Here is a 23,150-nt window from a genome sequence, read left to right as displayed (position 1 = left end):
GTGAGCGTCCAGTCCGAAATATACAATTCTCATTGAAACTCCAAGTGATTTTACAGGAGAGAAGTTAAAGGCCTACAAGTCTTTGGATGCCAACAATTTTGTTCTGTGTGGTCATGTGCAAGAAATAATGTTCCGTGATTACCAGATTCAAAACTATGTAGTGCTAAAAAACTGAGGTTCTGCCAAGCCAAAGGCAAGGAAAGAAGATGGAACTGTACAAGGTAATCATCAACAAGCAAAACAACTGCATTCTGACATTGAACTGCACCTGTACGGCAGGGTATGTGAACTTACATTTTTACATTTCATTCTTAGCATTTAGTGTCCGCAGTTTAATTCACCATTTTCAACCGTTTTTGCTGAAATCATTGCTGCAATCAAAAACGAGTAATGATTCAGCATAGCGTGAACTTACCTGATATGAAATGAGAACTGCAGAGTCCAGCATTTTTAATTAGGTCCTCACTCCAATCAGCTCTTCTGATGGCTGTTAGCCAAAGACGTCTGCGATTGGCATTAAAAGCAGTGTGGTGTACGGCAAAATTTTCTAAATTTGGACTTTCAATTTTGGCATCCTAGCACACAACACGACATGTTTGCTATTGCAACCGGTCTTTTTTTTGCAACCGGTATGTGTGGTTGAACCCGTGTGACGTAGGTTGGTAATTCCCCTTTATGTGACTGCACATGATAGCGAATCAAAAATATATGTTTTTGTGGGCCAATTTTTGACGTCAGTTGCGAGCTGGGGGGAGGAGAAGGGGGGCCGCAAATGGCCTGCGGGCCGGCAGTTTGAGACCCCTGGTCTAAAGTAACTTTCCCCAACACTGGCCATGACACACAGTAACTTGCATCCTTACAAATATCGATTGGCATCAATGAAGTGAAACAACATAAGAGGTGTCAACTTATGAAACATTTATTTTTAAGATTGAAATGACAAGCTTATTTCACCATTTTCCTCCTCCCTATGTACATTCATTTTAAAATAATACACTGTTGACCCTGTTGTATATACCTACATGTTATCCAAACTAACTATAGATTACTAGACTAGTAAAGTTCACACTGTAAGCAATGGAAAAAAGAGGAGGAAAAGAATATAAGGATCGGGTAAATGGTAGGTGGTGCATGTAAAGCCGCCAGCCCTCCCTCCCACAACCTGTTCACACGTAAACCGACGTGACCCTTGTTTCAAAACACACAGCCGTACGACTGTACCCACAATGCCTTGCATGGTCAGTCTAGATCTGTCTCTCACACTCCAGCTATCCCAGACTGGTGATGGGTGGCGTCTGAGAGACAGCCAATCCTCTCGTATCAAAGCATTTCAGCCGTTTTACCAGATTGCTGTTTGTTAAGGTAATATAGAACTAAACCATACACATAGTGCAAAACTAACCAAATGAGGAAAGCATACATTCCACATCTTATTCATACCATAACAGCATCTTCCACTCCATTTAATAGAGGAAAAAAAAAAGGTTAACGATCCATGTTAAAGTCTTCTCAACGGGATTATAAACTCGCCATTTCGCAGTCTGGCTCGACGCCTTTGAGAGAGAGAGAAAAAACAAAGGTTTCAATTAAAACGCAGTCGTTTTCAGTGACATATACTGAATAAATAAATAGGACGCGCTTCGTTTCACCCATCACCAGTGCATCGTGTGAGCAAACCCTGTGTAAGATGTACAGAAAGAGAGATAATTCGGGCATATCCAGTGTGCCACCTCACACCGACAGAACCCTGAGCCCAGTGTGTGTGTGTGTGTGTGTGTTAGAGAGAGAGAGATAGAGAAGAGAGTCTGTCTGCTGGGGTTTTTTTCATGCATACGTCCCTCCAGTCATCAGGAGCTCATAAGCCGGGTCTCGGCTTCTGCGGCACAGAACCACACAAGCGCACAGCATTCCCAGCATCTGGGGGAAACAACAGCTAGTTAATACTCCAAAATGTATATGGTAATGAATAGATATTGCAATATTTGAAATGGCAGTTATAATATTCCCTAATTATAAATAATATGTTTACATATCTAATGATCATTCATTTTCTTTACAGCTTATTCCCTTTGTTAATAGAGGTCACCACAGTGGAATGAACTGCCAACTTATCCAGCACGTTTTATGCAACCAATCACTGATCACAATATCTAATGTATAATACAGTTGAAGTCAGAATTATTGGCCCCCTTTGAATTTTATTTTTATTTTTTTTATATTTCCCAAATGATGTTTAACAGAGCAAGAAAATTTTCACAGTATGTCTGATAATATTTTTTTTCTGGAGAAAAGTCTTATTTGTTTTATTTCGGCTAGAATAAAAGGAGTTTTTAATTTTTTACAAACCATTTTAGGGTCAAAATTATAAGCCCCTTTAAGCTATATATATTCGATAGTCTACAGAACAAAACCATCGTTAAACAAAAATTTGTCTAATTACTCTAACCTGCCTAGTTAGCCTAATTAACCTAGTTAAGCCTTTAAATGGCACTTTAAGCTGAATACCAGCATCTCGAAATATCTAGTCAAATATCATTTACTGTCATCATGACAAAGATAAAATAAATCAGTTATTAGAGATGAGTTATTCAAACTATTATGTTTAGAAATGTGTTGAAAAAAAATCTTCTCTCCGTTAAACAGAAATTGGGAAAAAAATAAACAGGGGCTATTAATTCTGACTTCAACTGTACGCATTTCTATTTATTTCATTAAATGATAAACTGTTACATTTTAATATCAGCCGATAAGGTTTAAAAGCATATATTATCTACACTACACTGTTTATGAAGAAAAGAAATGACTTTTGCTGCTTGTTTGTAAGCTACTTATTTAAAATGAGTTGAAACAACATAATTAAGTTTTTAGGGTGGACACATTGTTTTATGCTCAATCAATTTAAATTCTTTAAAAACAATTAAGTTAACTGAATTGATTTGTGTTGGGACAACATGAAGGAATTTTGGTTGGAACCCAGCATTTTTTACAGTGCGCTAAAAATAAAGAGTGAATTTGGGTGGCACACGTGTACAATAGTAAAATAGTGTTACATAACATCATGAAAAATAAACCTTTTATTAATCAAACCATTAGTTTGTTTGTGAATAATAAAATGTTTGTGGAGTATCAAATTTCTATATGAAAATGCTTTTTAAAAATTGACAAGAAAAACGTATCTGCAACCACTGAAATTAAATAAATAACAATCATTTATAACTGTAAAATTTTTAAAGATTACATTTTTTACTGTACATTAAATCAAATTATGCATATTTGGACAGTGTCCTTTCAAAAACATTTAAACATTTTACAATGAATTTTTAAAACCTTACAACAATTTGAACAGTCTAATTTTGTGGGTCTTATAGTTACTTAAAAATTATTTTCCTGAGTGATGTTTGTTTAACAGAGTAAATGGTGTTTCACGGAGTAATTTTTCATGGTATTTCTAATTATATTTTTCTTCTGGGCAAAGAAAACCATTTCTTTTAGTTTGGCTGGAATAAATAAACATATTAATCAACAAAAATGATTATGGAAGTCAATGGGTCCCAGAATTTTTCAAAATATCTTGTTTTTAACAGAAGAAAGAAACTCAAATAGGTTAGGAACAAGTTAAGGGTGAGTAAACCATGACTGAACTATCATTTTTGGGTGAACTGTCCTTTTAATAAATATATTAAATTTAAATTGCACTTTAAGATGAATACTAGTATTATGTACTAAAATATTAGGTACTGTCATCATGGCAAAGACAGGAGGTCTAATCATTTGTTCAGCAGTTGTTTATAGTGGAAGTATATTAAATAGAGGATCAACCCTGTACAGTTTATTATAGTTAAAGATAGGCACTGCTGCCTGCCATCAGCACAAACAAACCAGAACTGTGAGCACTGATTGAAACTAAAACTGCCTCACTGATGCTCAATTTCAGCTAATCATGCTTACAAAAACAGCTTGCTTGTGGGAGGTAAATTGCCTTTGTGACAAATGTCTATAAAAGAGCAACTTACTTACAATGGCACCAAAAGAACTTAAAAAGTCAAATAACGACCAAGAATATGTGGCGAAGTTTAGGCAATTTCGCCAAGAACAACCTCACCTACTGCCCTGTTTCTCACTCTGTTAATTCGGGCAGACTGAGTCAGTCAGGGGCATGTGCTGGCCTTGCCAAGACTCATTTGCCTTTACGCCCCAGAGGGTATTTGGAGCAATCTGAATGTCAACGTCTGTGATTCAGCAAATGTAGAGACACGCTGCCTGATCCAGAGCAATGGCAGAACGAGAAACGCTAGAGCTGCTCAACAAGCTTGTCTGTCCACTTCAATCTCAGAATATTCATTGCTAATAACACTCAAACTCAACTCATTGCATTAGTAATAATATTGTTTTAAGCATGCAAGACCTTTTCTAGCCCTCCTGCAAAATTATAATTCTTTTTTAAACTTTCCAAAGTGATGTTTAACATGGCAAGGACATTTTTTTTGATTGGCGACAGAACAAACCACTGTTGTCCAATGACTTGCCTAATTAACCTAACTGTGCCTTTAAATTGCACCTTAAGCAGGATATCTTGCAAGATAACTAGTAAAATATTATGTACTGTCATCATGGTAAAGACAAAAGAAATGAGTTATTAGAAATTAGTTATTAAAGCTATTAAGCAAAAAATGGTTAAAAAATCTTGGGAAATCACGTGGGAAATTGTTTTGTATATTCTATTGGAGATAGATTTCACTTTTATATATTAGGATAATCTGTCAAAAATAAATAAGTTAAATAAATTAAACAGCAAAGAGACTAAGCCGAAAAGAAAATTAATTAATTAAATAAAACAGCATACCTGAATTGCAGCAAATGTCAGGGCAGCCCAGATGACGTACATCATGATTTCTTTCAGTTTCTTCACCACCAGCGCTTCACATCCCTTAGAGATTCAACACATACATAATTATAAACAGTGTAAAGCATAATGACACGCGTATGCATTTATATAAACTTTCAAATACGTTTCATTTTAAAAGTATACAAAAAAATGAATATATACAATAAAAAGAAAAACTCTGATAACTTATATGGTACTGATATATATTATGTATATCTAGAAAGTTGCTTTGCGAATAATTAAATGTTTTTTTTTTATTGACAGAAACACATATGTAATGCAGACTTCCCACAAGCCACTAGATTCAGTTTTGTTTTAAAGGGCACCTATGGTGAAAAATCTACTTTTCAATCTGTTTGGACAAAAATATGTGTAGGTATAGTGTATAGGCGGTCATATTGGGGTGATATAAAGACTCAAGAGTCCTTTTTTTTTCAATTTAACAACATAAAAACGGTGGACCAAATGGAGTGGTTTTCAGACCGACCGCAACTTGACATAGGAGTGCGCCCCCCCCACCCACCGAATTGATTGACAACTGCGTAACATGTCCCGGTAGTCACGTGTATAATCATATAAACAAGAGAGGACAAGCGCAAAGCAACCGGGAATAAAAGGTCTGTTCAGTTTGCTAGGATCATCAATCATCATCAAATGTGATCAAGAGTGAGTTTCACAAGTGTAAAATGTTTTAAAACAGAGCATGTGTGTAATGAATTACAGCGATTTACTTTAGCTTTACTTCATCAGCACAGCCGCGTGTCAGGACATATATGAAAGAAGACGCTTCAATCCCGGTTTGTGGACGTTAAATCAGGTTTATTTTGTACATTAACATAACAAATATCCATACAGCAGTGGAGATTAAACTGTATCCTGTCACATTTGTGTCCAAAAAGAGTGCAAAGCTAAACGCGCGCTGTCTGTATGTACGTGCGTATCATGTCAGTGCTGGGTATGTGTGTGTGTCTGTGTGTGTGCGCGCGTGAACTTTGTAACGACATAGTGTGTGACTCATCGTTGTAATTTAACACAACACATGCATCAATTACTCATTGGATATTACATGAGATCTGCTTCCTTTATGTCTGTTTGTTGTCTGATGCAGCCGAGGGAGGAGATTAAGGCACGTAGAAACGGTGGGCGGGGAGGACTAGCCTTCTGAGTTCTGACCACGTAAAAATGACAGGATTGTTTGATCACTGAGAGGAACTAAAATACATGTTTAGAATGTTTGTAAACATGTAATTTTATTTCAGGCTAACTATTGCCAACCGGTTAACTATCTTCAGGCTAACAAGTAAAGTATCTTACATTCTTTCATTACTTATGTTAACATTCTCAAAAACACACACATACAATTTTGACTAATCTAAACTTATTGTGGTGTTAAACAAATACTCCCCTTACAACACTTATTAAAGCACTTAAAAGTCAATAGTCAATACCAAAAAACAGCCAAATATTGGCCTACATAAACTTTAAAAGGTAAAAGCTACAGTGTTTCCTCAAGGATTTGTTCCAGCTGTGGCGGCAGACTGTTGGGCCTTTTACAGAGATCTATCAACTATCTGTGTTGTTATTTCAATAACAAATGTTGTGTGCGCAGTATTAGAAGTTGAGCGCATTCATGTAATACGAGCATGCTACTCTCTTTGCTTGCACGCTGATTTCTTCTGTTCGTGCACAAAACTTCTTGCACGCCCTCAAATATATGCTGCTCAAGTGTAGATTCTCTTGTGCGCTCTTAAATAAACGCTGCTGAAGCGTGATTTAGTTTATCTAACAAGTATGTCTCCAACATTCATTAGATTTGCTCTGAATATTTTGGAATTTCTTCAATAGATCTACCGAGCAGCATTAATGCATCCTGAAGTAAAGAGAAACGGAAACCGTGTTCATCTTAACTGAAAGCTTAGCCGTGTTTGCTAGTGTCATGCATCACGCGCCTGTCAGTCAGTCAGCATGTCACCCTAAAGGGTAAACAAATGACGCACAGCACTACTATGATTACAGAAAAGGCCACACTGTTATAATTCACTTACCTTTTAACGCATTTTGGTGAGATTATATCCCGCTATTAAAAAAACAACAACGACTAAATGTTTTGAATGAGAAGTAATGTAGCAGTGGCGGGGTGAATTTTGGTGTGGCGCCCCGCCCTGGAAGAATGAATGCAGCGGAAACCATGAGCTATCAATAAAAACAAACAAATAGAAAATCTGCATGGCTAGAATTATAGTGAGAGAGTCCATGTGAGAGAGTCAGGGGTAATATCACAACTTTCCTATTTGTCAGTGTTATAGAGAAACTTAGATTAACCTGACAGTTAAAAAATAAAAAAAGCGATAATATTGTTTTCCTATTTGATCTAATTGCATTGTTGAATCGAATGTAAAATGGATTGTACTATATTGTGATAGGAGTGAATCGTGGCATATCAAATCGCTAGCTGCATTATGTGCGTCTTTAATGTACCATATTATTGGCTACGCATTAAGATACATTTCTTACATGTATTGGCCTTGGGATGTACACATTCATATATACACAGTGGTGTGAAAAAGTGTTTGCTTACTGATTTCTTATTTTTTTGCATCTTTATCATACTTTAATGTTTCAGATCCTCAAACAAATTTAAATACAAGTCATATAACACAAGTCAACACATCATGCACTTTTTAAATTAAGATTTCTATCATTAAGAGAAAACAAAATCCAGAATTACATGGCCCTGTGTGAAAAAGTGTTTCCCCCTGTTAAAACAAACTTAACTCTGGTTTATTACACCTGAGTTCAATTTCTCTTGCCACAACCAGGCCTGATTACTGACACACCTGTTCGCAATTAAGAAATCTCTTAAATAGGAGCTGCCTGACAAAGTGAAGTAGACCAAAAGATCCTCAAAGCTAGACATCATGCCGAGTAGTGTAGTCAAAATATATATAAGTTCAGAAGCAAAAACCATCTGAATTTATCCTCTTAAACTAGCTATTTTTAGCCTCCTGTGTTTATGTTCAGTTATTTCACTTAAAAGTGAATGAAAATGATATATTTTCTATAAAAGTGAAATTGTCGAACCTACACACAATAGACTGAGAAAAATGGCCATTTTAGAGGAAAATTTCATATGGCACTAAGAGGTTTTTGCATCAACTCTAGTCTTCCTATATAAAAATCAGCTTTGACAAATGATCTGATTCACAAGAACCCATTATGTCTCACCTCAGGATAAAGATCTCCGGGGCGCAAGAGGGAGCCTGTGCAGTTGCTCACATTGGGTTTGCAGCAGCTCAACGGCACGCTGTTGTTCTTGGACTCCTTAAACCAACGTGTGTTCTTCCAGTCGGAGAAGTTGGTGATGCCGCAGCAATGGAGCTTTAGATCGTAACAGAGTCGTTATAGATTTCAAAAAAGTGTCAAGAATAACTTGCCTTAAAAATAGGATAATATAATGCTCTGAACGTCTCACCTGTCTCTGCACATAGTCAATAGCACGGCTGGGAGCATCTGTGTTGGTGCCGTTATATTCATTATATACTTTCTGGATGGAATGATTGACCTCATCTTCTACCTAGAGTGAAAACAGAAAAGAAATTGTGATATCAGCCCTTTTACAATGCCTTTTTTATAACCCCACAAAATTTATTAAACACGTGTGTTGTTTTCATTCTTATATGTATTCTTTTATATATATATATATATATATATATATATATATATATATATATGTATATATATATATATATATATATATACACATATATACATATATACAGTACGTATACACATATATACATATACACATATATACATATACACACACACACACACGCACACCTTAATACAAATTAATTCAATTACAATAATTAGACAATATTGAGTTTTTACAATTACATCAGTATAAAACAAGTTAGATTTATGGATTATTTAATGCAGCTCAGAGGTGGAATTAATGCATTTACGCTGCAGCTACAATGGCATAATTAATGCTATGAGATTGTTAAATAAAATATTTAATTATTCATTCCAGCAAATTGTACAAATGGCTGATTCATTCAAGAGTTCAACAAAGTGACTATATGAATCATTGAATCACTCTCTCAACTAATAGGTTCAAAATGTGGACTCATTCAGATATGAGGAACCAATCTGTGTAGCTTTGAAATGTTCAAATGGTCTGTTGTAGCATTGTTTTGTGAGCAAAACCTCACATATTGTCTAAAACGTAATTCACTTAATATTAACTTTTTATTCATATATAAAAAAAGAATTCATAAAGGGGCATTTAGCTTAATATTTTGTATTTTGATATATTTGTTATATTTTAACTCCAATCTATCATTAATTTCTAACTGTGACATCCAGCTTTCAATAAGTGTATTCTCTGTGTAGGAGGAGTGTCTTTGGCAAAGACAACACTGTTATAGACTGAATGCCTTGCTCACATTTGAACACACCTGAAACTGCCCAAAGAGTGAACAGGGCTTTCATATAAAACAAAAGACATACAGGCACTCCTTTTTCAATAAACATTCACTTCCTTTATAGTCAGGACTTACCTTCGCTCTGTAAATATAGCCAAGAACCACTACCACCACCTCAGTAACAAATACCAGCATAAGAATGATGACAAACTGTGAAAGAAAGATTCAAAGAAAATAGACTGTCAGGAAAACTAACATTTTCATACTTCCACCATAAAAGGTATCATTCCTGATTTTATTTAACCCAAATAGCTTTCCTATAGCTCAAATAAAAAAGCATGGCACTGACAATTTGTGGGTTCGATTCCCAGGGAAAGCAACTGATAAAATGTATGGGTGACTCTAGATTTGCATTTTGCATCTCCAAGTTTTTCAAAAACAAATTTTTAAATCAAACAGTTTAGAATAATAACACAATTTTTTTTTATAATGTTATCTCTAAAATAGTGTCTTTATGTGCATTTAGGGTCATTTGGCCTCAAAAATATTAACTTAAAGACTTCAACTATACACCTTTTTGACTGCCTCTGCCTCCTGAATCATACATTCTGATTCAATTATCATGAAATAAGCTCTAGAAAGTTTAACAATAATATTTCATGAGAATTTTATGAGAAATTATGTCTGTACCTATGTTTTGCTCAACTCTTTAAATTTAGTTAAGGGGCATAACATTCTTTAAAGAACTAATGAAACTAAAATGGACTTGGTCTAAGTGATGTTACTTCAGGGTATATGCAGAAATCCTAAAGGTCATTTCAAAACCTTTTTAAGACATTTTACATCTTCTCAATATTTTAAGACCTTATCGCCACTTCAAGCTCTAATCAGTATCTAACCTTTAACTTAATAAACAGTTGTTAATAAAAAGTTGTAGTTAAATAAATCAATGGAGTACAACCATGCAGCAGAACTCAAATAAGCTCAGAAGAAACAAAGCTTGAAAGAAAAAAAAAAATGCGGTTTTCTTTCCCCAACCAGAAGTACGCAAACGTACATTTTCCCATTTTGCTTTTTTTGGAGTCAAACACTTTGTATTGAACAAAAATTAAGACCTCGTAAAACATGATTAAGACTTTAAACCTTTTGAGGGCCTTAATTTACTCATAATTGATTTATCAACTTTAATACTTTAAGACCCCGCGGACACCCTGTATTTCCTCTTGTGGGAATTTCTGAAAGGCATTAGGGCACGTCATTATTCTTCTCCCATTAGTTTGTACAAAATATTTACGACGCAAACATTTTGTACAAAATGTATGATAACGGTCAACACTGTCATTGAGATCTTTTAGTGAGTTTATCTTTCCCTTTTTAAAAACTATAACATCATGACAATGCATTAAATTCTTTTTTAGATGTGGCATGTTCTATCTGGTTTGAGGTTAGCATTTCGAGATAAATCTGAAAATAGTGGAAAATGTCAACTCTGTTATTGCCAACTCTGTTAAAAGCTTAAAAAGCAATTAGTTACAACGATATGCAAAATGCTTAAATGACGAGACCATTGTTTTACATTAACAATAGATTCAGTTTACTGTAAATTATCCATTCTTGCATGTCATTCCAGTTCAAGAAAAATGAATGGAAAATGCTTAAAACGTAACTGCAATTCTGGTAAGAGTCATACATATATGCGGGTCTTGACATTAACACCCGCCAACCTGCCAAATGTGGGTAGATTTCATCTGTCATCGGGTAAGACAGCCACTTTGACTGGTTGAAAACTACAATTTAAAAATTATTTTCTTAAAAGCAGGGTTCGACAATAAAGATGGCTCAATGTGCAAATGTGATCTTAGAATCGAGAAGCAGCATGACTGACAAAAAAAAAAAAAAGCAAAAGGAAGCAGGTAAATACCGAATGAGAGAATGATAACTCGTGCACACAGGTGATGTTTAAAAAGTGTGGGCGAGTTATCATTCTCTCATACGGTATTTGCCCCCGTTTCCTTGCACAAAGCAACTGTGCCTGGAAACTCAACTGGTGTGATCGTTTCTCTTTGAAATAGACTGGACAAAAGATGATGCTCTTGCACCAGCATTCCACCTGCTTTCAAGAGAAAATGTAATTTTTGTAAGCAGCTGCAGTCGGTGCTTTCGCTTTAACCATTCTCTGAACAGATTATTTACAGGCCTACTGTTAACATGACCCTTTCATTATTACACATGGTATGTTTTTCACCTGCTATCTTTTGCTTACAGTTATTTTTTTTAATATAGTTTAATTGTATTTTTTTTAACAAATGATTACTTTATTAGGAGATTAACTCCCCATTAAGTTAACTGGTGATCTGAGACCTTTAGCGAGGTCACAGACAATGCATTGTTTTAGATACTGGACAATAATTATTTTTAAAAATGGACCATCTACAAATGGACCGTCTTTTTTTTTTAAAGTTAAAGTTTTGTTGAATAAAAAGTGCATGTATCCAGCTACATTTTGCTTGTTTTGACACATTATTTAAAATTTATGGATAAAAAATAATTATTTATTTTTGTGTGGTCAGAGATAAATTTGGTAAATGCTTAATTTTGAGCCTTGAAATGTGAAGAAAAACTAATTGCAGTGCGACACTCTGAAACCACAACCCATCATACACGTTAAGCCAGGTCACACACAACACACAGAAAAAGTGAAAGGCATGTGGAAATAACACAAAATCTAAATCAAGTCATTTTAGCATGTCAAAGTCAAATTTGTGCATATAAAATATATTTTCCCAACAACAAAACTGTGGCTAGTGAAAATGGCGAGTGGCTTGTAATGTTGGAAAACTACTGGTGAAAGTGGCTGGTGATCAAAAAGTTAATGTCAAGCTCTGCATATATAGTTGAAGTCAGAATTTTTAGCCCCCCTTAATTAATTGCTCCCCTGTTTATTTTTTTCCCAGTTTCTGTTTAACGGAGAAAAGATTTTTTTCAACACATTTCTAAACATAATAGTTTTAATAACTAATTTCTAATAACTGATTTATATCATTTTTGCCTAAATGACAGTACATAATATTTTACTCAATATTTTAAAGACACTTCTATACAGCTCAAAGTGGCTTTTAAAGGCTTAACTTGGTTAGTTAGGTTAACTAGGCAGGTTAGGGCAATTAGGCAAATTATTGTATAATGATGGTTTGTTCTGTACACTATCGAAAAAATATAGCTTAAATGGGCTAATAATTTTGACCTTAAAATGGCTTTTTAAAACTAAAAACAGTTTTTATTCTTGCTGAAATAAAACAATCAAGACTTTCTCCAGAAGAAAAAAAATTATCAGACATACTGTGAAAATTTCCTTGCTCTGTTAAACATAATTTGGGAAATATTCAAAAAAAAAAAAAAAAAATTCAAAAGGGGGCTAAAAATTCTGACTTTAACTATATGTACCTTCAATCTAAGTTACTTTGGATGAAGCCAAACACATAAATGTAAATAGTTTTATATTTTATAGTCAATAAATGATGAAAAATCTTTTTGTGAACGGTCCCTATAAGAGAAACCCTATAATGCAATGCTGGGAACTTAATAGTTCGCTGACCGTGGCAAGTCCGCAGCGACTCTCTCGAATAGTAGCGCAGCAACCAATGAGCCCAATAATAAACAGCAGTGCTCCAACTGCAATGATGACAACAGCTGGGATCAGGGTGTACACGTCCTCAAAGAAATGGTCATAGTCATCGTATGTGATGAACACATAAGCCCCGACATAGCACAGAATGCCAGCAGCGGCCTAAAAGGAAAGAACACAGAGGGTTATAAATCATAAACATGTTTTTGAATTGATTTAATGCAATCATCTAAAAGGCAACTGAGTATAAAGCACTTTTTTGGAGTCAGATACTTCATGTCACGTTGACATTTGAATATTTGGAATGCTGACAAACCCATGTTGAAGGTCAACAAAGAAAAAGAGTATGATCACCAGCTCATAAGGAAATGGGACAGGAAAAAATAAATGCACAAATAACTAGTCTGCATCCTCAAAGGACTTCCAGCCATTTAGAAAACTGGTTTCAGAGGCTTTTAGGGGCATCTACACAACAGCATTCCAAATAAAAACTGTTTTTGGATGTGTTTGCTGTTTATATAAAGAAAAATATTATTTACGGGGCTAAGTTTTTAAAAACTGTTTTATAATACATTATCACGTGAGCATTAATGGTCAAGATTGAGTACTAGACAGTCAAAACAACACGGGGGGGATACAGAACTTTGGGTGCATATCAATATCCTTCCTCATTTACTCGCTCGTCCATCCCGAAAACTGATGGAGCTCAGCTATATTGTAGGACATCTAAATTCTATATTGGCACCAAAAGGAGGTGAGGATTAAGGAGAGAGGTGGTTTCCCAAGGGGGATTGAGGGAGGACACACAGGTGTATCCTTTGCGGAAGTGTTTTATATAGACAAACGTGACACACAATGTAAATTCTCCTCCCCTTTCACATCTGCACCAATCATAGCGAACTACAGCAGAACAACAAAAATTGTATACAAAATAAATACATAAATGTGAATTTTAAGATGTTGTAAATGAATGGATGTTTTCACAGTTCCTTTAATTTTGATCTAGAACATACTTTAACAAAAAGCACTTAACAACTTTAATGAAATAAAACTTATTAACTTAATTATTTATTAACCTAAATAAAATTAATACAATGTGGTGTTTTGTGAAGGTTGAAACTATTACAACTTTTAAGTAATTATAAAAGGCTGTTAAAACGACAATGTTTTCAGCCAAAAGTGGAAAACTTGTAGAAAGCAAGAGCCAACAAACACACAACAATGGTAGAGTACATGTTCAATTGTTTGCTACCAATTCTTCATTCATTTTCTTTTCAGCTTAGTCCTTTTATTAATCAGGGGTCACCACAGCGGAAGGAACCGCAAACTTATCCAGCTTATTTTACACAACGGATGCCATTCCAGTTGCAACCCATCATTGGGAAACATCTATACACACTCATTTCACACACATACACTTCGGTCAATGTAGCTTACCCAATTTACCTATAGCACATGTCTTGGGACCCGGAGGAAACCCACGCCAACAGAGACAGATTTACACATGTAAAGTTTACACATATGGTAAATTCTACATACACGTCAGTGAAGAGTCACCGACAATATGTTGACGACTTGCATGTATTTTGAGGTTACACACGTTTTTGGCCCTTGATGTGTAAACATAGGGCTGGGCGATATGGTAAAAAAAAATTATGATAATTTTTTTTCATATCAGTCGATATCAATAGTTATTACGGTAAATGTCAAACCTTTATATCTATCAATTTTAAAGGCTTTTCAGCATAGCAATCCCTTTTTTTGCAGCCGATTTCACACATTTTGTGAATTATTGTGACAACATGAATAAAAAAAAATTATAAACAAAAGAACAATGTAAATAATTTTTTAGCATTTACTGTTCAGGTTTTCAACAACCAAAGACATTACCCTACAAGTAATTGTATATTATTGTTCAACATCAGAAAAAAAGTCAAACAGAAAAGGGGAGTTAATGTCGACGGAATCTTCAGTTTTAGAAAGTTTCAGTAGGTTCTTCCGATGTAATCTAAGAATACTTTCAGTACTGTGAATAGACAAGGGACGATAACCATTTTCAAGGTATACCGCGGTTTGGAAAAGTCAAGGTTTTAAAAATCGCCAAAATTTTCTGTAATACCTTTCCTAAGGTATGTGTAAGATTTTTTATTTACTTGTTTTGTTTTGTTTATTAGAACAATAGTAACTACAGCAGAAAAAAATTATCCAAAGATGCCGTGTTAAATTGTTAAGAAATCTGTGTTTTTGACACTAATGAAAAAAGCAGAAGTCAATTAATCTTTTGAATTATTTAGCCTGACATGTTTACTACTCCAAAATATTATAAATCTTTCAAAAAAATAGAATATATTGTGTTCAAAGGGGAAAAAGTTTGTTTTTACCCAGACATTTAAAAGAATATATTTTAGAGCAGTGAGCACAATACCGTGAAACCATGATATTTTTATCTATGGTAATCATACCATCAAAATCTTATACCGGCATGAGATGAAATGAAGACATGAGACTGCTGGGTAGTTGCGCTGATGCTTGTAGATGGTCCATGTTTACAAACACTTGTTTGGGTCTGTAATTTCTTAGCATCTTCATATATTTATTCGATAGGGTGCATTTGTTTTAGATGATGAAACAGGTTTACGTGTTGCCCGTTTTTGATGGCAAGAGTCGTCTGCACAGTTTGCTCTGTCACATTGCTCTGTTTTGTGTCGGATTGCAAAAAAGTAAGTAGCTCCAGACTACTGAAGCTTAGTGATGCTTCTTGTAAACAATGTCTGTGATTTTTTTTCCCCTTACTCCTCCAAGTGCAACTGACACTATATGGCTGTAAACTAATACTACCTGTACATGCGGGATCCGGAAGTGCAGGCTGCAAAATGCGTGCACATCTTTACGCATAGTGCATAAACATTATCGAGCAATTATCGAACAGTCATTAGCTTTCTTTTTCAAAAAAAAAAAAACATATATTGTGATAGTTATCGTTATCGAATTATCGCCCAGCCCTATGTAAATTCATGATTCCTGACAAGCAAGCAAAGTTTGTAGTGTGGTCAGCACTATGAGTATTCATTACATATCGACACATTGAAGTGCTAAAGGAAGCGAGGCTCATTTTGCTTGATTCAATTCCTCTGTCCTTTTTTTTTGCAGACTTCCCTCATATCCTGAGGTGGTGGAGCTAAGATATGAGAAAAGGAACTGATTTGTTTCTTTAAAAAGTGACATCACCAACTACTGGCCTGGCATGCATTAAAGAACATTGTTCAATATTTTCATGGATCTATGTGAATGGGGAGCATTTTGACAATGTTGTCATTTGTACGGGAAATTTTTAAAATCACAAAGGAAAAATCTCTATCCCATTTGCAAAGGTACATTGCACCCCTCTTTGAATCGATGTAGCACAGCTCTCAGGTTCTGAAACTAAACAAAAATTTAATTAAGCAGCCTGATCCCTAAAAAAAGAATAGGATAGAGTCATGCCATCTCTGTTTGTCAGGTGGAGTGTTTAAACTTCATTCTGACACAGATTAAAGAGATTAACCAAATGCGCAAGGAAGAAAGCTGATAGGAGGAGTACAGTTTCTACAGCTCAATTCAAGTCTTAAATTTAAAACTTTACCCTCAGTGACCCAGTTCTGTCAAACCCAATGCGCACAATTTCACAAACTCTGAATTACCGTTTTGTATGAAATGTGCAATTTAAATAAACTGGGCTTGCTTATTTTTATCACTTGTTTTTTCTTTTCACAATGGCTTCTCACTTGCAGGGTATTATTTTTTTTAAATAGAGGATCTCTGCCTTTAATGACACACTGTACAACCTACACCTTCATTTACCTTTAAAAACTAATAAAAAATAGAATAATGTTACCTTCTGAAAACTTCCTGACGCTATACATGGCATATATAGAGATTGTCTGTTCCCGCAGGAAGCTCATTCTCTCATTGAGTGTGTGATTCAACACGATTTCACTTATTTTAATTCAGCAAACTATTGTTTAAAAGTGTATTAATTAATCTAAAAAGTAACTCAAGTTACATTTTTTAAAAAAGTAACAAAAATATTATTACTTAATTTTAAGTAATGTGTTACTTTACTCATTTCTTATAAAAGTAATATTATTACGTAACTCATAAATTTGTAACGCGTTACCCTTAACTAGGGCTGGGCGATTTGACCCAAATTCAAAATCTCTATTAATTAAACATTTTAACTTGATTACAATTAATGAATCGTGACGTGTTGTTAAATAAAATCAGGCATCAGTCATGTGAGGGGTATGCGCAGGATTGGGCTTGCCGCAGAAATGTAAACAGAGCCAGGTCTCCACACGTGGTAGGGAAAGCAATTGAAAAAAAAATTACCTGGAAAAATTAGATCGATTATAAGTTGTGAATATCGATTTCGATTACTTTTTTAATTAATCACCCAGCCCTATCCCCAACACTGCACTACGGTCAGCTATCAATGCAGGAATGAACAAGGATGAAGGTGATAAAAACTGATAAATGGCTCAAACATTAAGATAAACAAACACTTTGTGCCAATATATGGCTTAATGTGTTCACTGAAATTTTCCACTAGATGAAACCTATTTTCCCATTCTTATCCAAGTTTTCAAATTTTTGTGTTCACAAGCCACTTATAAGGATATTCACGTCATTCTGACAAACGAAAACATGACCAAAAAAACTATTGGGAGTCAAAAACATCTAAACAGCACCCGAGGTTAGTTTATCTATTTATTTGTACATCACATTTAACACAAAACTTGTCAGTTTATTTAATATAAGCAAGATTTTAATACTGGTATATATCTATTTTAAACTCATCCAAAATCATACAATTGCATAAAAATTTACTTGATAAAGTTAAATTCCTACATTTCTTTTTATGACTACATTTTGTAGTGTTTAACTAAATTGAAAGATTGTTATACTTACTATAATAAAGTCAAAATGTATTATTTCGGAACAGAACAGTTGAAAAGAAAATACATTGAGATATTTTTATATTAGATTAGATTTGATTATTTTGATTCCATAATAAAGACCAAACTGTGAATTGTTTTAATAAGACACACTTTTTACTGTTTTTAAGATGTAATTATATTTAGATAAAAAGACAGAAGACCGAATTTTCTAAAGGAACTGCTTAAGGATGAAAGCATGTTTAAACTCTCAAAGAGTGAAACTACCCCCAGCTCATTTGTAGAAACAAACAAAGAGGATGACTAGCCAATTCATTACTTAGCAAAGCATGCTTAACTAACAAACAAATAACACCAGACAGAAGATTACGCTGTCGTTGTTTATAAGGAATTGGGAATTGTTTATAGGTCGAATCAATAAGACTTCAGCGTAATATGTCAACAAACATCGTGAAACGCTGCAAAGGAGCATTTTCTTACGTAATCACTCATACATTAACATTACAATCAGCATTTCAAGCATTGCAAAGTAAAGCTGATTTGAACAGACTGCAGAAATGCCTCAGTGATATAAAGGAGTGTGTAATAATGCAGCTGCTCGACACCTGACTGTGTCCATCCATCTGACAACTGACGCACTCCTAAATTCAGCCACAAACCCCTCAAACTTACCCAAAATATCAGGTTCAGGAACACCAAGACGGTCTTAGACGACGTAATCCCGCACTGACCCATCATTAAAAGATGGAATAAAGCCGTTTAAGTTGCAAATGTAACAGACAGGCTGCGGATTTATAAGATGGCTGTCCGTTTCCTGGCTGCCATAACACTCCACTGCTGTGTGTTTAAAAGGAACTGTTCCAGGAACAGCGCCACACAGCGATCAGAAATTCGACAGTGTCATCTTTTTTCAAATATCTGCTAAAACCTATGGCTAAAACGCATGAGTGCTTTGGTATTTCTGTTCAGGTTGGAACAACACAGTTGTTTTGTTATGTTTGTATTAATAGACTTTTATTAGCAACGCTGGCTAAGCAAAACATCACCACTGTTATTATCTGACAGGTTTTTAACCATTTTGAACAGGTTTTTTTGCGCACACCACTCACATTTTATTCTGAAAGCAGCAAATTTTCGACGATTCCTGCCTCATAAATCCACATACATAATACATGATTTCAAATACATGAAGCTTAGAAGCAAAACTGTTACACAAAGGCATTCAACAAATCTCTTTACCGACACCTGCTGTTACATAATTGTATTGCATAATCACAATCAATCAGATCAATGTTAAGCCTGCATGCATATAAACACATGACTGAATCTGAAGCTCACTGAAGACTGCAGGTTTGCAATATCAACCATAAATCACACATGTAGCCAATCAAACAGTCAAATCCATAGTCTACTTGCAAAGCCAAAAGAACAATACTGAGGAATAAACATCAGATTTGGAAATAAAAGGCAACTCAAAAACTAGAATAAAAAATATTAACTGCAGTGCATCTATTTTGAGTTTGAACACATATGCAAATATACTTTCCTTTAATAAACCATCAAGTGGAATTTTTAAAAATACATTTTCTTCCTCTTGTGAACATTTGCTGTAAGATTTACCATGCATGGTTAGACATTCTGTCATGTGAGAAATACAGAAAATAATTAGATTGTTTTGATTTACATATTTTCCTTTCCATACACCTTTTGAATTTTTAAATAGCCTATATATTTTGAATTTTAAATGGTTTATTAATGCATTTCATATTGTAGATTCATAAAGAATAAAATCTTGTTTATTCCAGTGAATGAAATAATAAGAAAAAATAAATAAAAGGTAGCTGAATACAATTTGAAGATGTACTTTTACATTTTGCAATTCCCTTTCATCAGAATTGTGTCTTTATTTGTCACAATTTCACATATCAGGCTTTTCAAATTCTTTGATTATTACTTGCAATCATGAGAAAAAAGTTTGAAGGAAAAATATAAAGACTGCGAGTCTGTAAAAATGCTAGATAAAAGCCACACATATTTTTTTTTTTCTGTGGCAGTAACAGGTAAATCGACAATGAGATAGATAGATAGATAGATAGATAGATAGATAGATAGATAGATAGATAGATAGATAGATAGATAGATAGATAGATAGATAGATAGATAGATAGATAGATAGACAAATTTTTATTTTAAAAACAGCAATTAACACACTGAATTAAACATTTTCATTAATAACATTCCAATAATCTTTCATTTACTACTCTGAAAAATCATATTTTACAGAGCTAAATCATAACATGAATATAACTTTATTTATAACTATGTAATCATATATAACTGTATATAACTAAACGTGTAACTTCAACTATATTTACATCTATCTGTTTTTATGTTGATAAAATGTAGATTTTTAAAGTTTTGAAAATGTTATAAATTCATCATACATAAAACTAGTGTTTAAATATCTGTAAAATATCCAGATGTATAGTATAAATATATAGTAAAATTGTAAATATGCCTATTTGTATAGTTTGTTATTAGATTAAATATTACTACTGATTATTGTAAATTCAGGAGTAACGAGTTGTTTTTTAAAGTGCTCTCAGCTTAAAATCTAAAATAACTCTAACACGACTCTTTTATAATAACATTCATTCATAGTAATGAATCATACATAATACAAGTGTTTAAATATCTGTAAAATGTGTTTTTTCTAGAAATTTATTGCATTTTATATGACTGATTGTTGTAAAACTACCTGGGTTCAAGAAAAAAAGCTTTAATTGTAAAGTGCTTTTAGCTTAAAATACACTGTAAACAATCATAAAGGCATGTCAACATGTTGAAACTTTTTAAATTATTAACATTATTTAAGTTTATTAGGTTTATAGGGTTAATTATGCAAAGTGTAACTTAAGGTTTATTTCAGTTTAATTGATTTAAGCTTATAAGCACTTAAGTAGTTGATGTATAAAGTTAATTTATTTAAAATTAACTTAAACTTTTAAGGTAGCAAAAAAATTTAAGTGTACAAGATAAAATTAAAAGAACATTCTTCTATGTCAATGGTGAAATTTTGATTTACAATAAATTACATTTATCATTTTCACAATTTACCAGTTACACTTACTTTCAAATGTCACTTACAATAATACACTTTTTTTTAAGAAAAGCCTATATAATAACCTGATATGCAAAATAGCCTGAGCTGTAATCTCTAAAGTGTATCGCTGTAGTTTTTGTGCTTAAATCATACTTCTTGTACTCTTCCTCTGCAAATAACTGACGTTTTTTCTAACTATGCTTGAAGCAAAGAAATGGCCATTTTACAATCCATTTACACATTTTTACATTCATCATTCCTGAGGTTTAGAAAATCTAAAATCAGCATGAGTGCCAAACATTTTATCCCAGTGACTAAAATGGGGTGCAAAGTTAGTATTAGGTTTCTGATGGTGCACATCATGCTTGCTCGGACCTCCATAAACACCAAATGGGATCAGACGAGACGTGGACCAAGGGAAATCGTATCCACAGTGGTCTTCCACAGACACATACACGTGGACCACCATGAACATCCATGTGGTGAGCAGATGACACCTCAGCAGGACGGGATTGAGGGTGGTCCAAAAGCCCACTGTCACCAACTCCCATCCTCCAAGGCACTGTGTGGCCAGAGCAAAGGGGGCAGAATAATTATGATGGATGGCATGGAAAGTCACATACAGCCAGCGAATCTTATGGTGCAAGAAGTGCCAGATGAAATATTGTAAGTCAAAAAGAAGGAGGTTTCCGGTCACTCCACCAATCAGTTCAAGTAAAGTAGGTGCTTGTTCGGGAAGGGGAATCGGAGGTCTCCACATCCATTGTGCGACTGCTGCTGGAAACACCAGAAGGATGTGGTTATAAAGAGTCACTCCACTGCAGTGAAGGAGCATTGCAGTTGTTGGCAGCTTGTCAGGTTGGATTTTGTAGCGGTAAATGGCTGGCCACTTCCTTCCCAAGATATCACAGGCTAGGTAGGGCAGGACAAGAACAAAATAAGACGATACGGTAAGAACCACTGGAAAGAGAGGAGAACGGAGAGTTTCTGAGTGGTTGAGTCGCACGTAGTCCCAAACAGGCTGCAAAACAGAGTCTTTTGTTCCAAAGTCCCAAATTGTCTGAAAAATGTGTGCAAGTGTCATTTTCAGTTATTGTTTGACTATATTTCTGTCATAACAACAAATAAAACAGCCTCTCTGCTAGATGTTTGATGCGACCCGGGTGCCTTGCTTAGATATCTAATGACTAGCTCTGAAATATTTATATGCTAGTTCAGTTTGTTAATTATTTAAATGTTTGAGGGGAGCATTTTGATATAGGTGCTATTTATAAAAGGTGTTAAACAGCATTTTAGGAAGACAAAGATGTGTTTAGGTCAGTTTGGATATTAATATTCTCTGTACTTGAGCTTGACTAGATTATCATTCCACTCCGTGACGCGAGAGGGCGTCGATGACGTTTAATTCAAAACATGGAGAAATAAAAGCAAATAGAATGGTAAACAGCGTACAGAATGTATGCAAGAATGTATGCAGTGGGCGTGGCTTTGGCCCATAAGCAGATCCTAATTGGTTTGTTATGATTGGTCGAAATATCCAATTCTTCGCTAGGTATTTTTAATTCGGTGCTTATCAGAATTTCTTCACTTACATCAAGTTATTTAATTATGAGGCCAGGCAGGTACAGAAATCGTGCCGTTTCTAGAGCAGGCGATGATGATGCTATTACAGGGAAAAGTGCCGCTTTCTTCATCAGAGAGCTGCAGGCGTACCGAAAGATAGAGGTTTGCACAGTTCACATTCTAGAGAAAGACAGCAATGTGGATGGTCACGCATCAAACCCACACAGCAGCATTCGAATGACAGCAGTCTGGTACAGAGCCGCATCCGCCCACATTCATCCTCTGAACTGATCCTGCAAAACAAAGGAGAGCCAGGCGTCCTTGTCGCTGCTTCCTCTATCGATTTTGTGTGATGTAAGACCGCTTTTGACATCCACAGCACCAGCCACAGAGCCTGAGAGAGAAACGCTGCTTTTCCAGTAGGGCACAGAAGTGTTTTGAAGGAGGTGCCACGTGGAATGTGTTACTTTCCTCAGCGCTGGGCAGAGCCAACCAATTAGATTAGTTTGTGATTACGTGAAAATTTTATTTTGGAACTCGGTTAATATGAGTTACGGTCGCAGAGTTGGCATTTAATTATGTAATACGTTTGTTAATAACTAATCAATTCGAA

The 23,150-nt window shown here is 34.7% G+C and overlaps 2 protein-coding genes across 2 annotated transcripts; both read right to left on the bottom strand.

Annotated features, from left to right (window-relative positions):
• Nucleotides 1–903: 903 nt before the first annotated feature.
• tspan3a (tetraspanin 3a) lies at nucleotides 904–18,723 on the bottom strand. Its single transcript, XM_056478581.1, has 7 exons — nucleotides 18,544–18,723; nucleotides 12,908–13,099; nucleotides 9,448–9,522; nucleotides 8,358–8,459; nucleotides 8,111–8,263; nucleotides 4,844–4,927; nucleotides 904–1,917 (listed from the first exon to the last, which is right to left on the bottom strand). Exons 1-7 carry the CDS (start codon nucleotides 18,607–18,609, stop codon nucleotides 1,825–1,827), a joined length of 765 nt encoding a protein of 254 aa, XP_056334556.1. The 5' UTR covers nucleotides 18,610–18,723; the 3' UTR covers nucleotides 904–1,824.
• A 2,269-nt stretch (nucleotides 18,724–20,992) lies between these two features.
• ch25hl1.2 (cholesterol 25-hydroxylase like 1, tandem duplicate 2) lies at nucleotides 20,993–22,942 on the bottom strand. The gene has a single exon (XM_056478636.1). The coding sequence runs from the start codon at nucleotides 22,056–22,058 to the stop codon at nucleotides 21,228–21,230; it is 831 nt and encodes a 276-aa protein (XP_056334611.1). The 5' UTR covers nucleotides 22,059–22,942; the 3' UTR covers nucleotides 20,993–21,227.
• Nucleotides 22,943–23,150: the final 208 nt, after the last annotated feature.

The sequence above is a fragment of the Danio aesculapii genome, chromosome 18 (genome assembly GCF_903798145.1).
Source record: "Danio aesculapii chromosome 18, fDanAes4.1, whole genome shotgun sequence".
NCBI lineage: Eukaryota > Metazoa > Chordata > Actinopteri > Cypriniformes > Danionidae > Danio > Danio aesculapii.
Note: the sequence above shows the minus strand (reverse complement) of the source record. Positions and strands in the feature narration are given on the sequence as shown.

Excerpts from the sequence above, each read along its gene's own strand:
- ch25hl1.2 (XM_056478636.1), bottom strand. The coding sequence starts at position 22,058 with ATGACACTTGCACACATTTTTCAGACAATTTGGGACTTTGGAACAAAA.
- tspan3a (XM_056478581.1), bottom strand. The coding sequence starts at position 18,609 with ATGATGGGTCAGTGCGGGATTACGTCGTCTAAGACCGTCTTGGTGTTC. Across the intron at positions 8,264-8,357 it reads TTGACTATGTGCAGAGACAG|CTCCATTGCTGCGGCATCAC; the intron begins GTGAGACGTTCA and ends TACGATCTAAAG. Across the intron at positions 1,918-4,843 it reads TGACATTTGCTGCAATTCAG|ATGCTGGGAATGCTGTGCGC; the intron begins GTATGCTGTTTT and ends TGTTTCCCCCAG.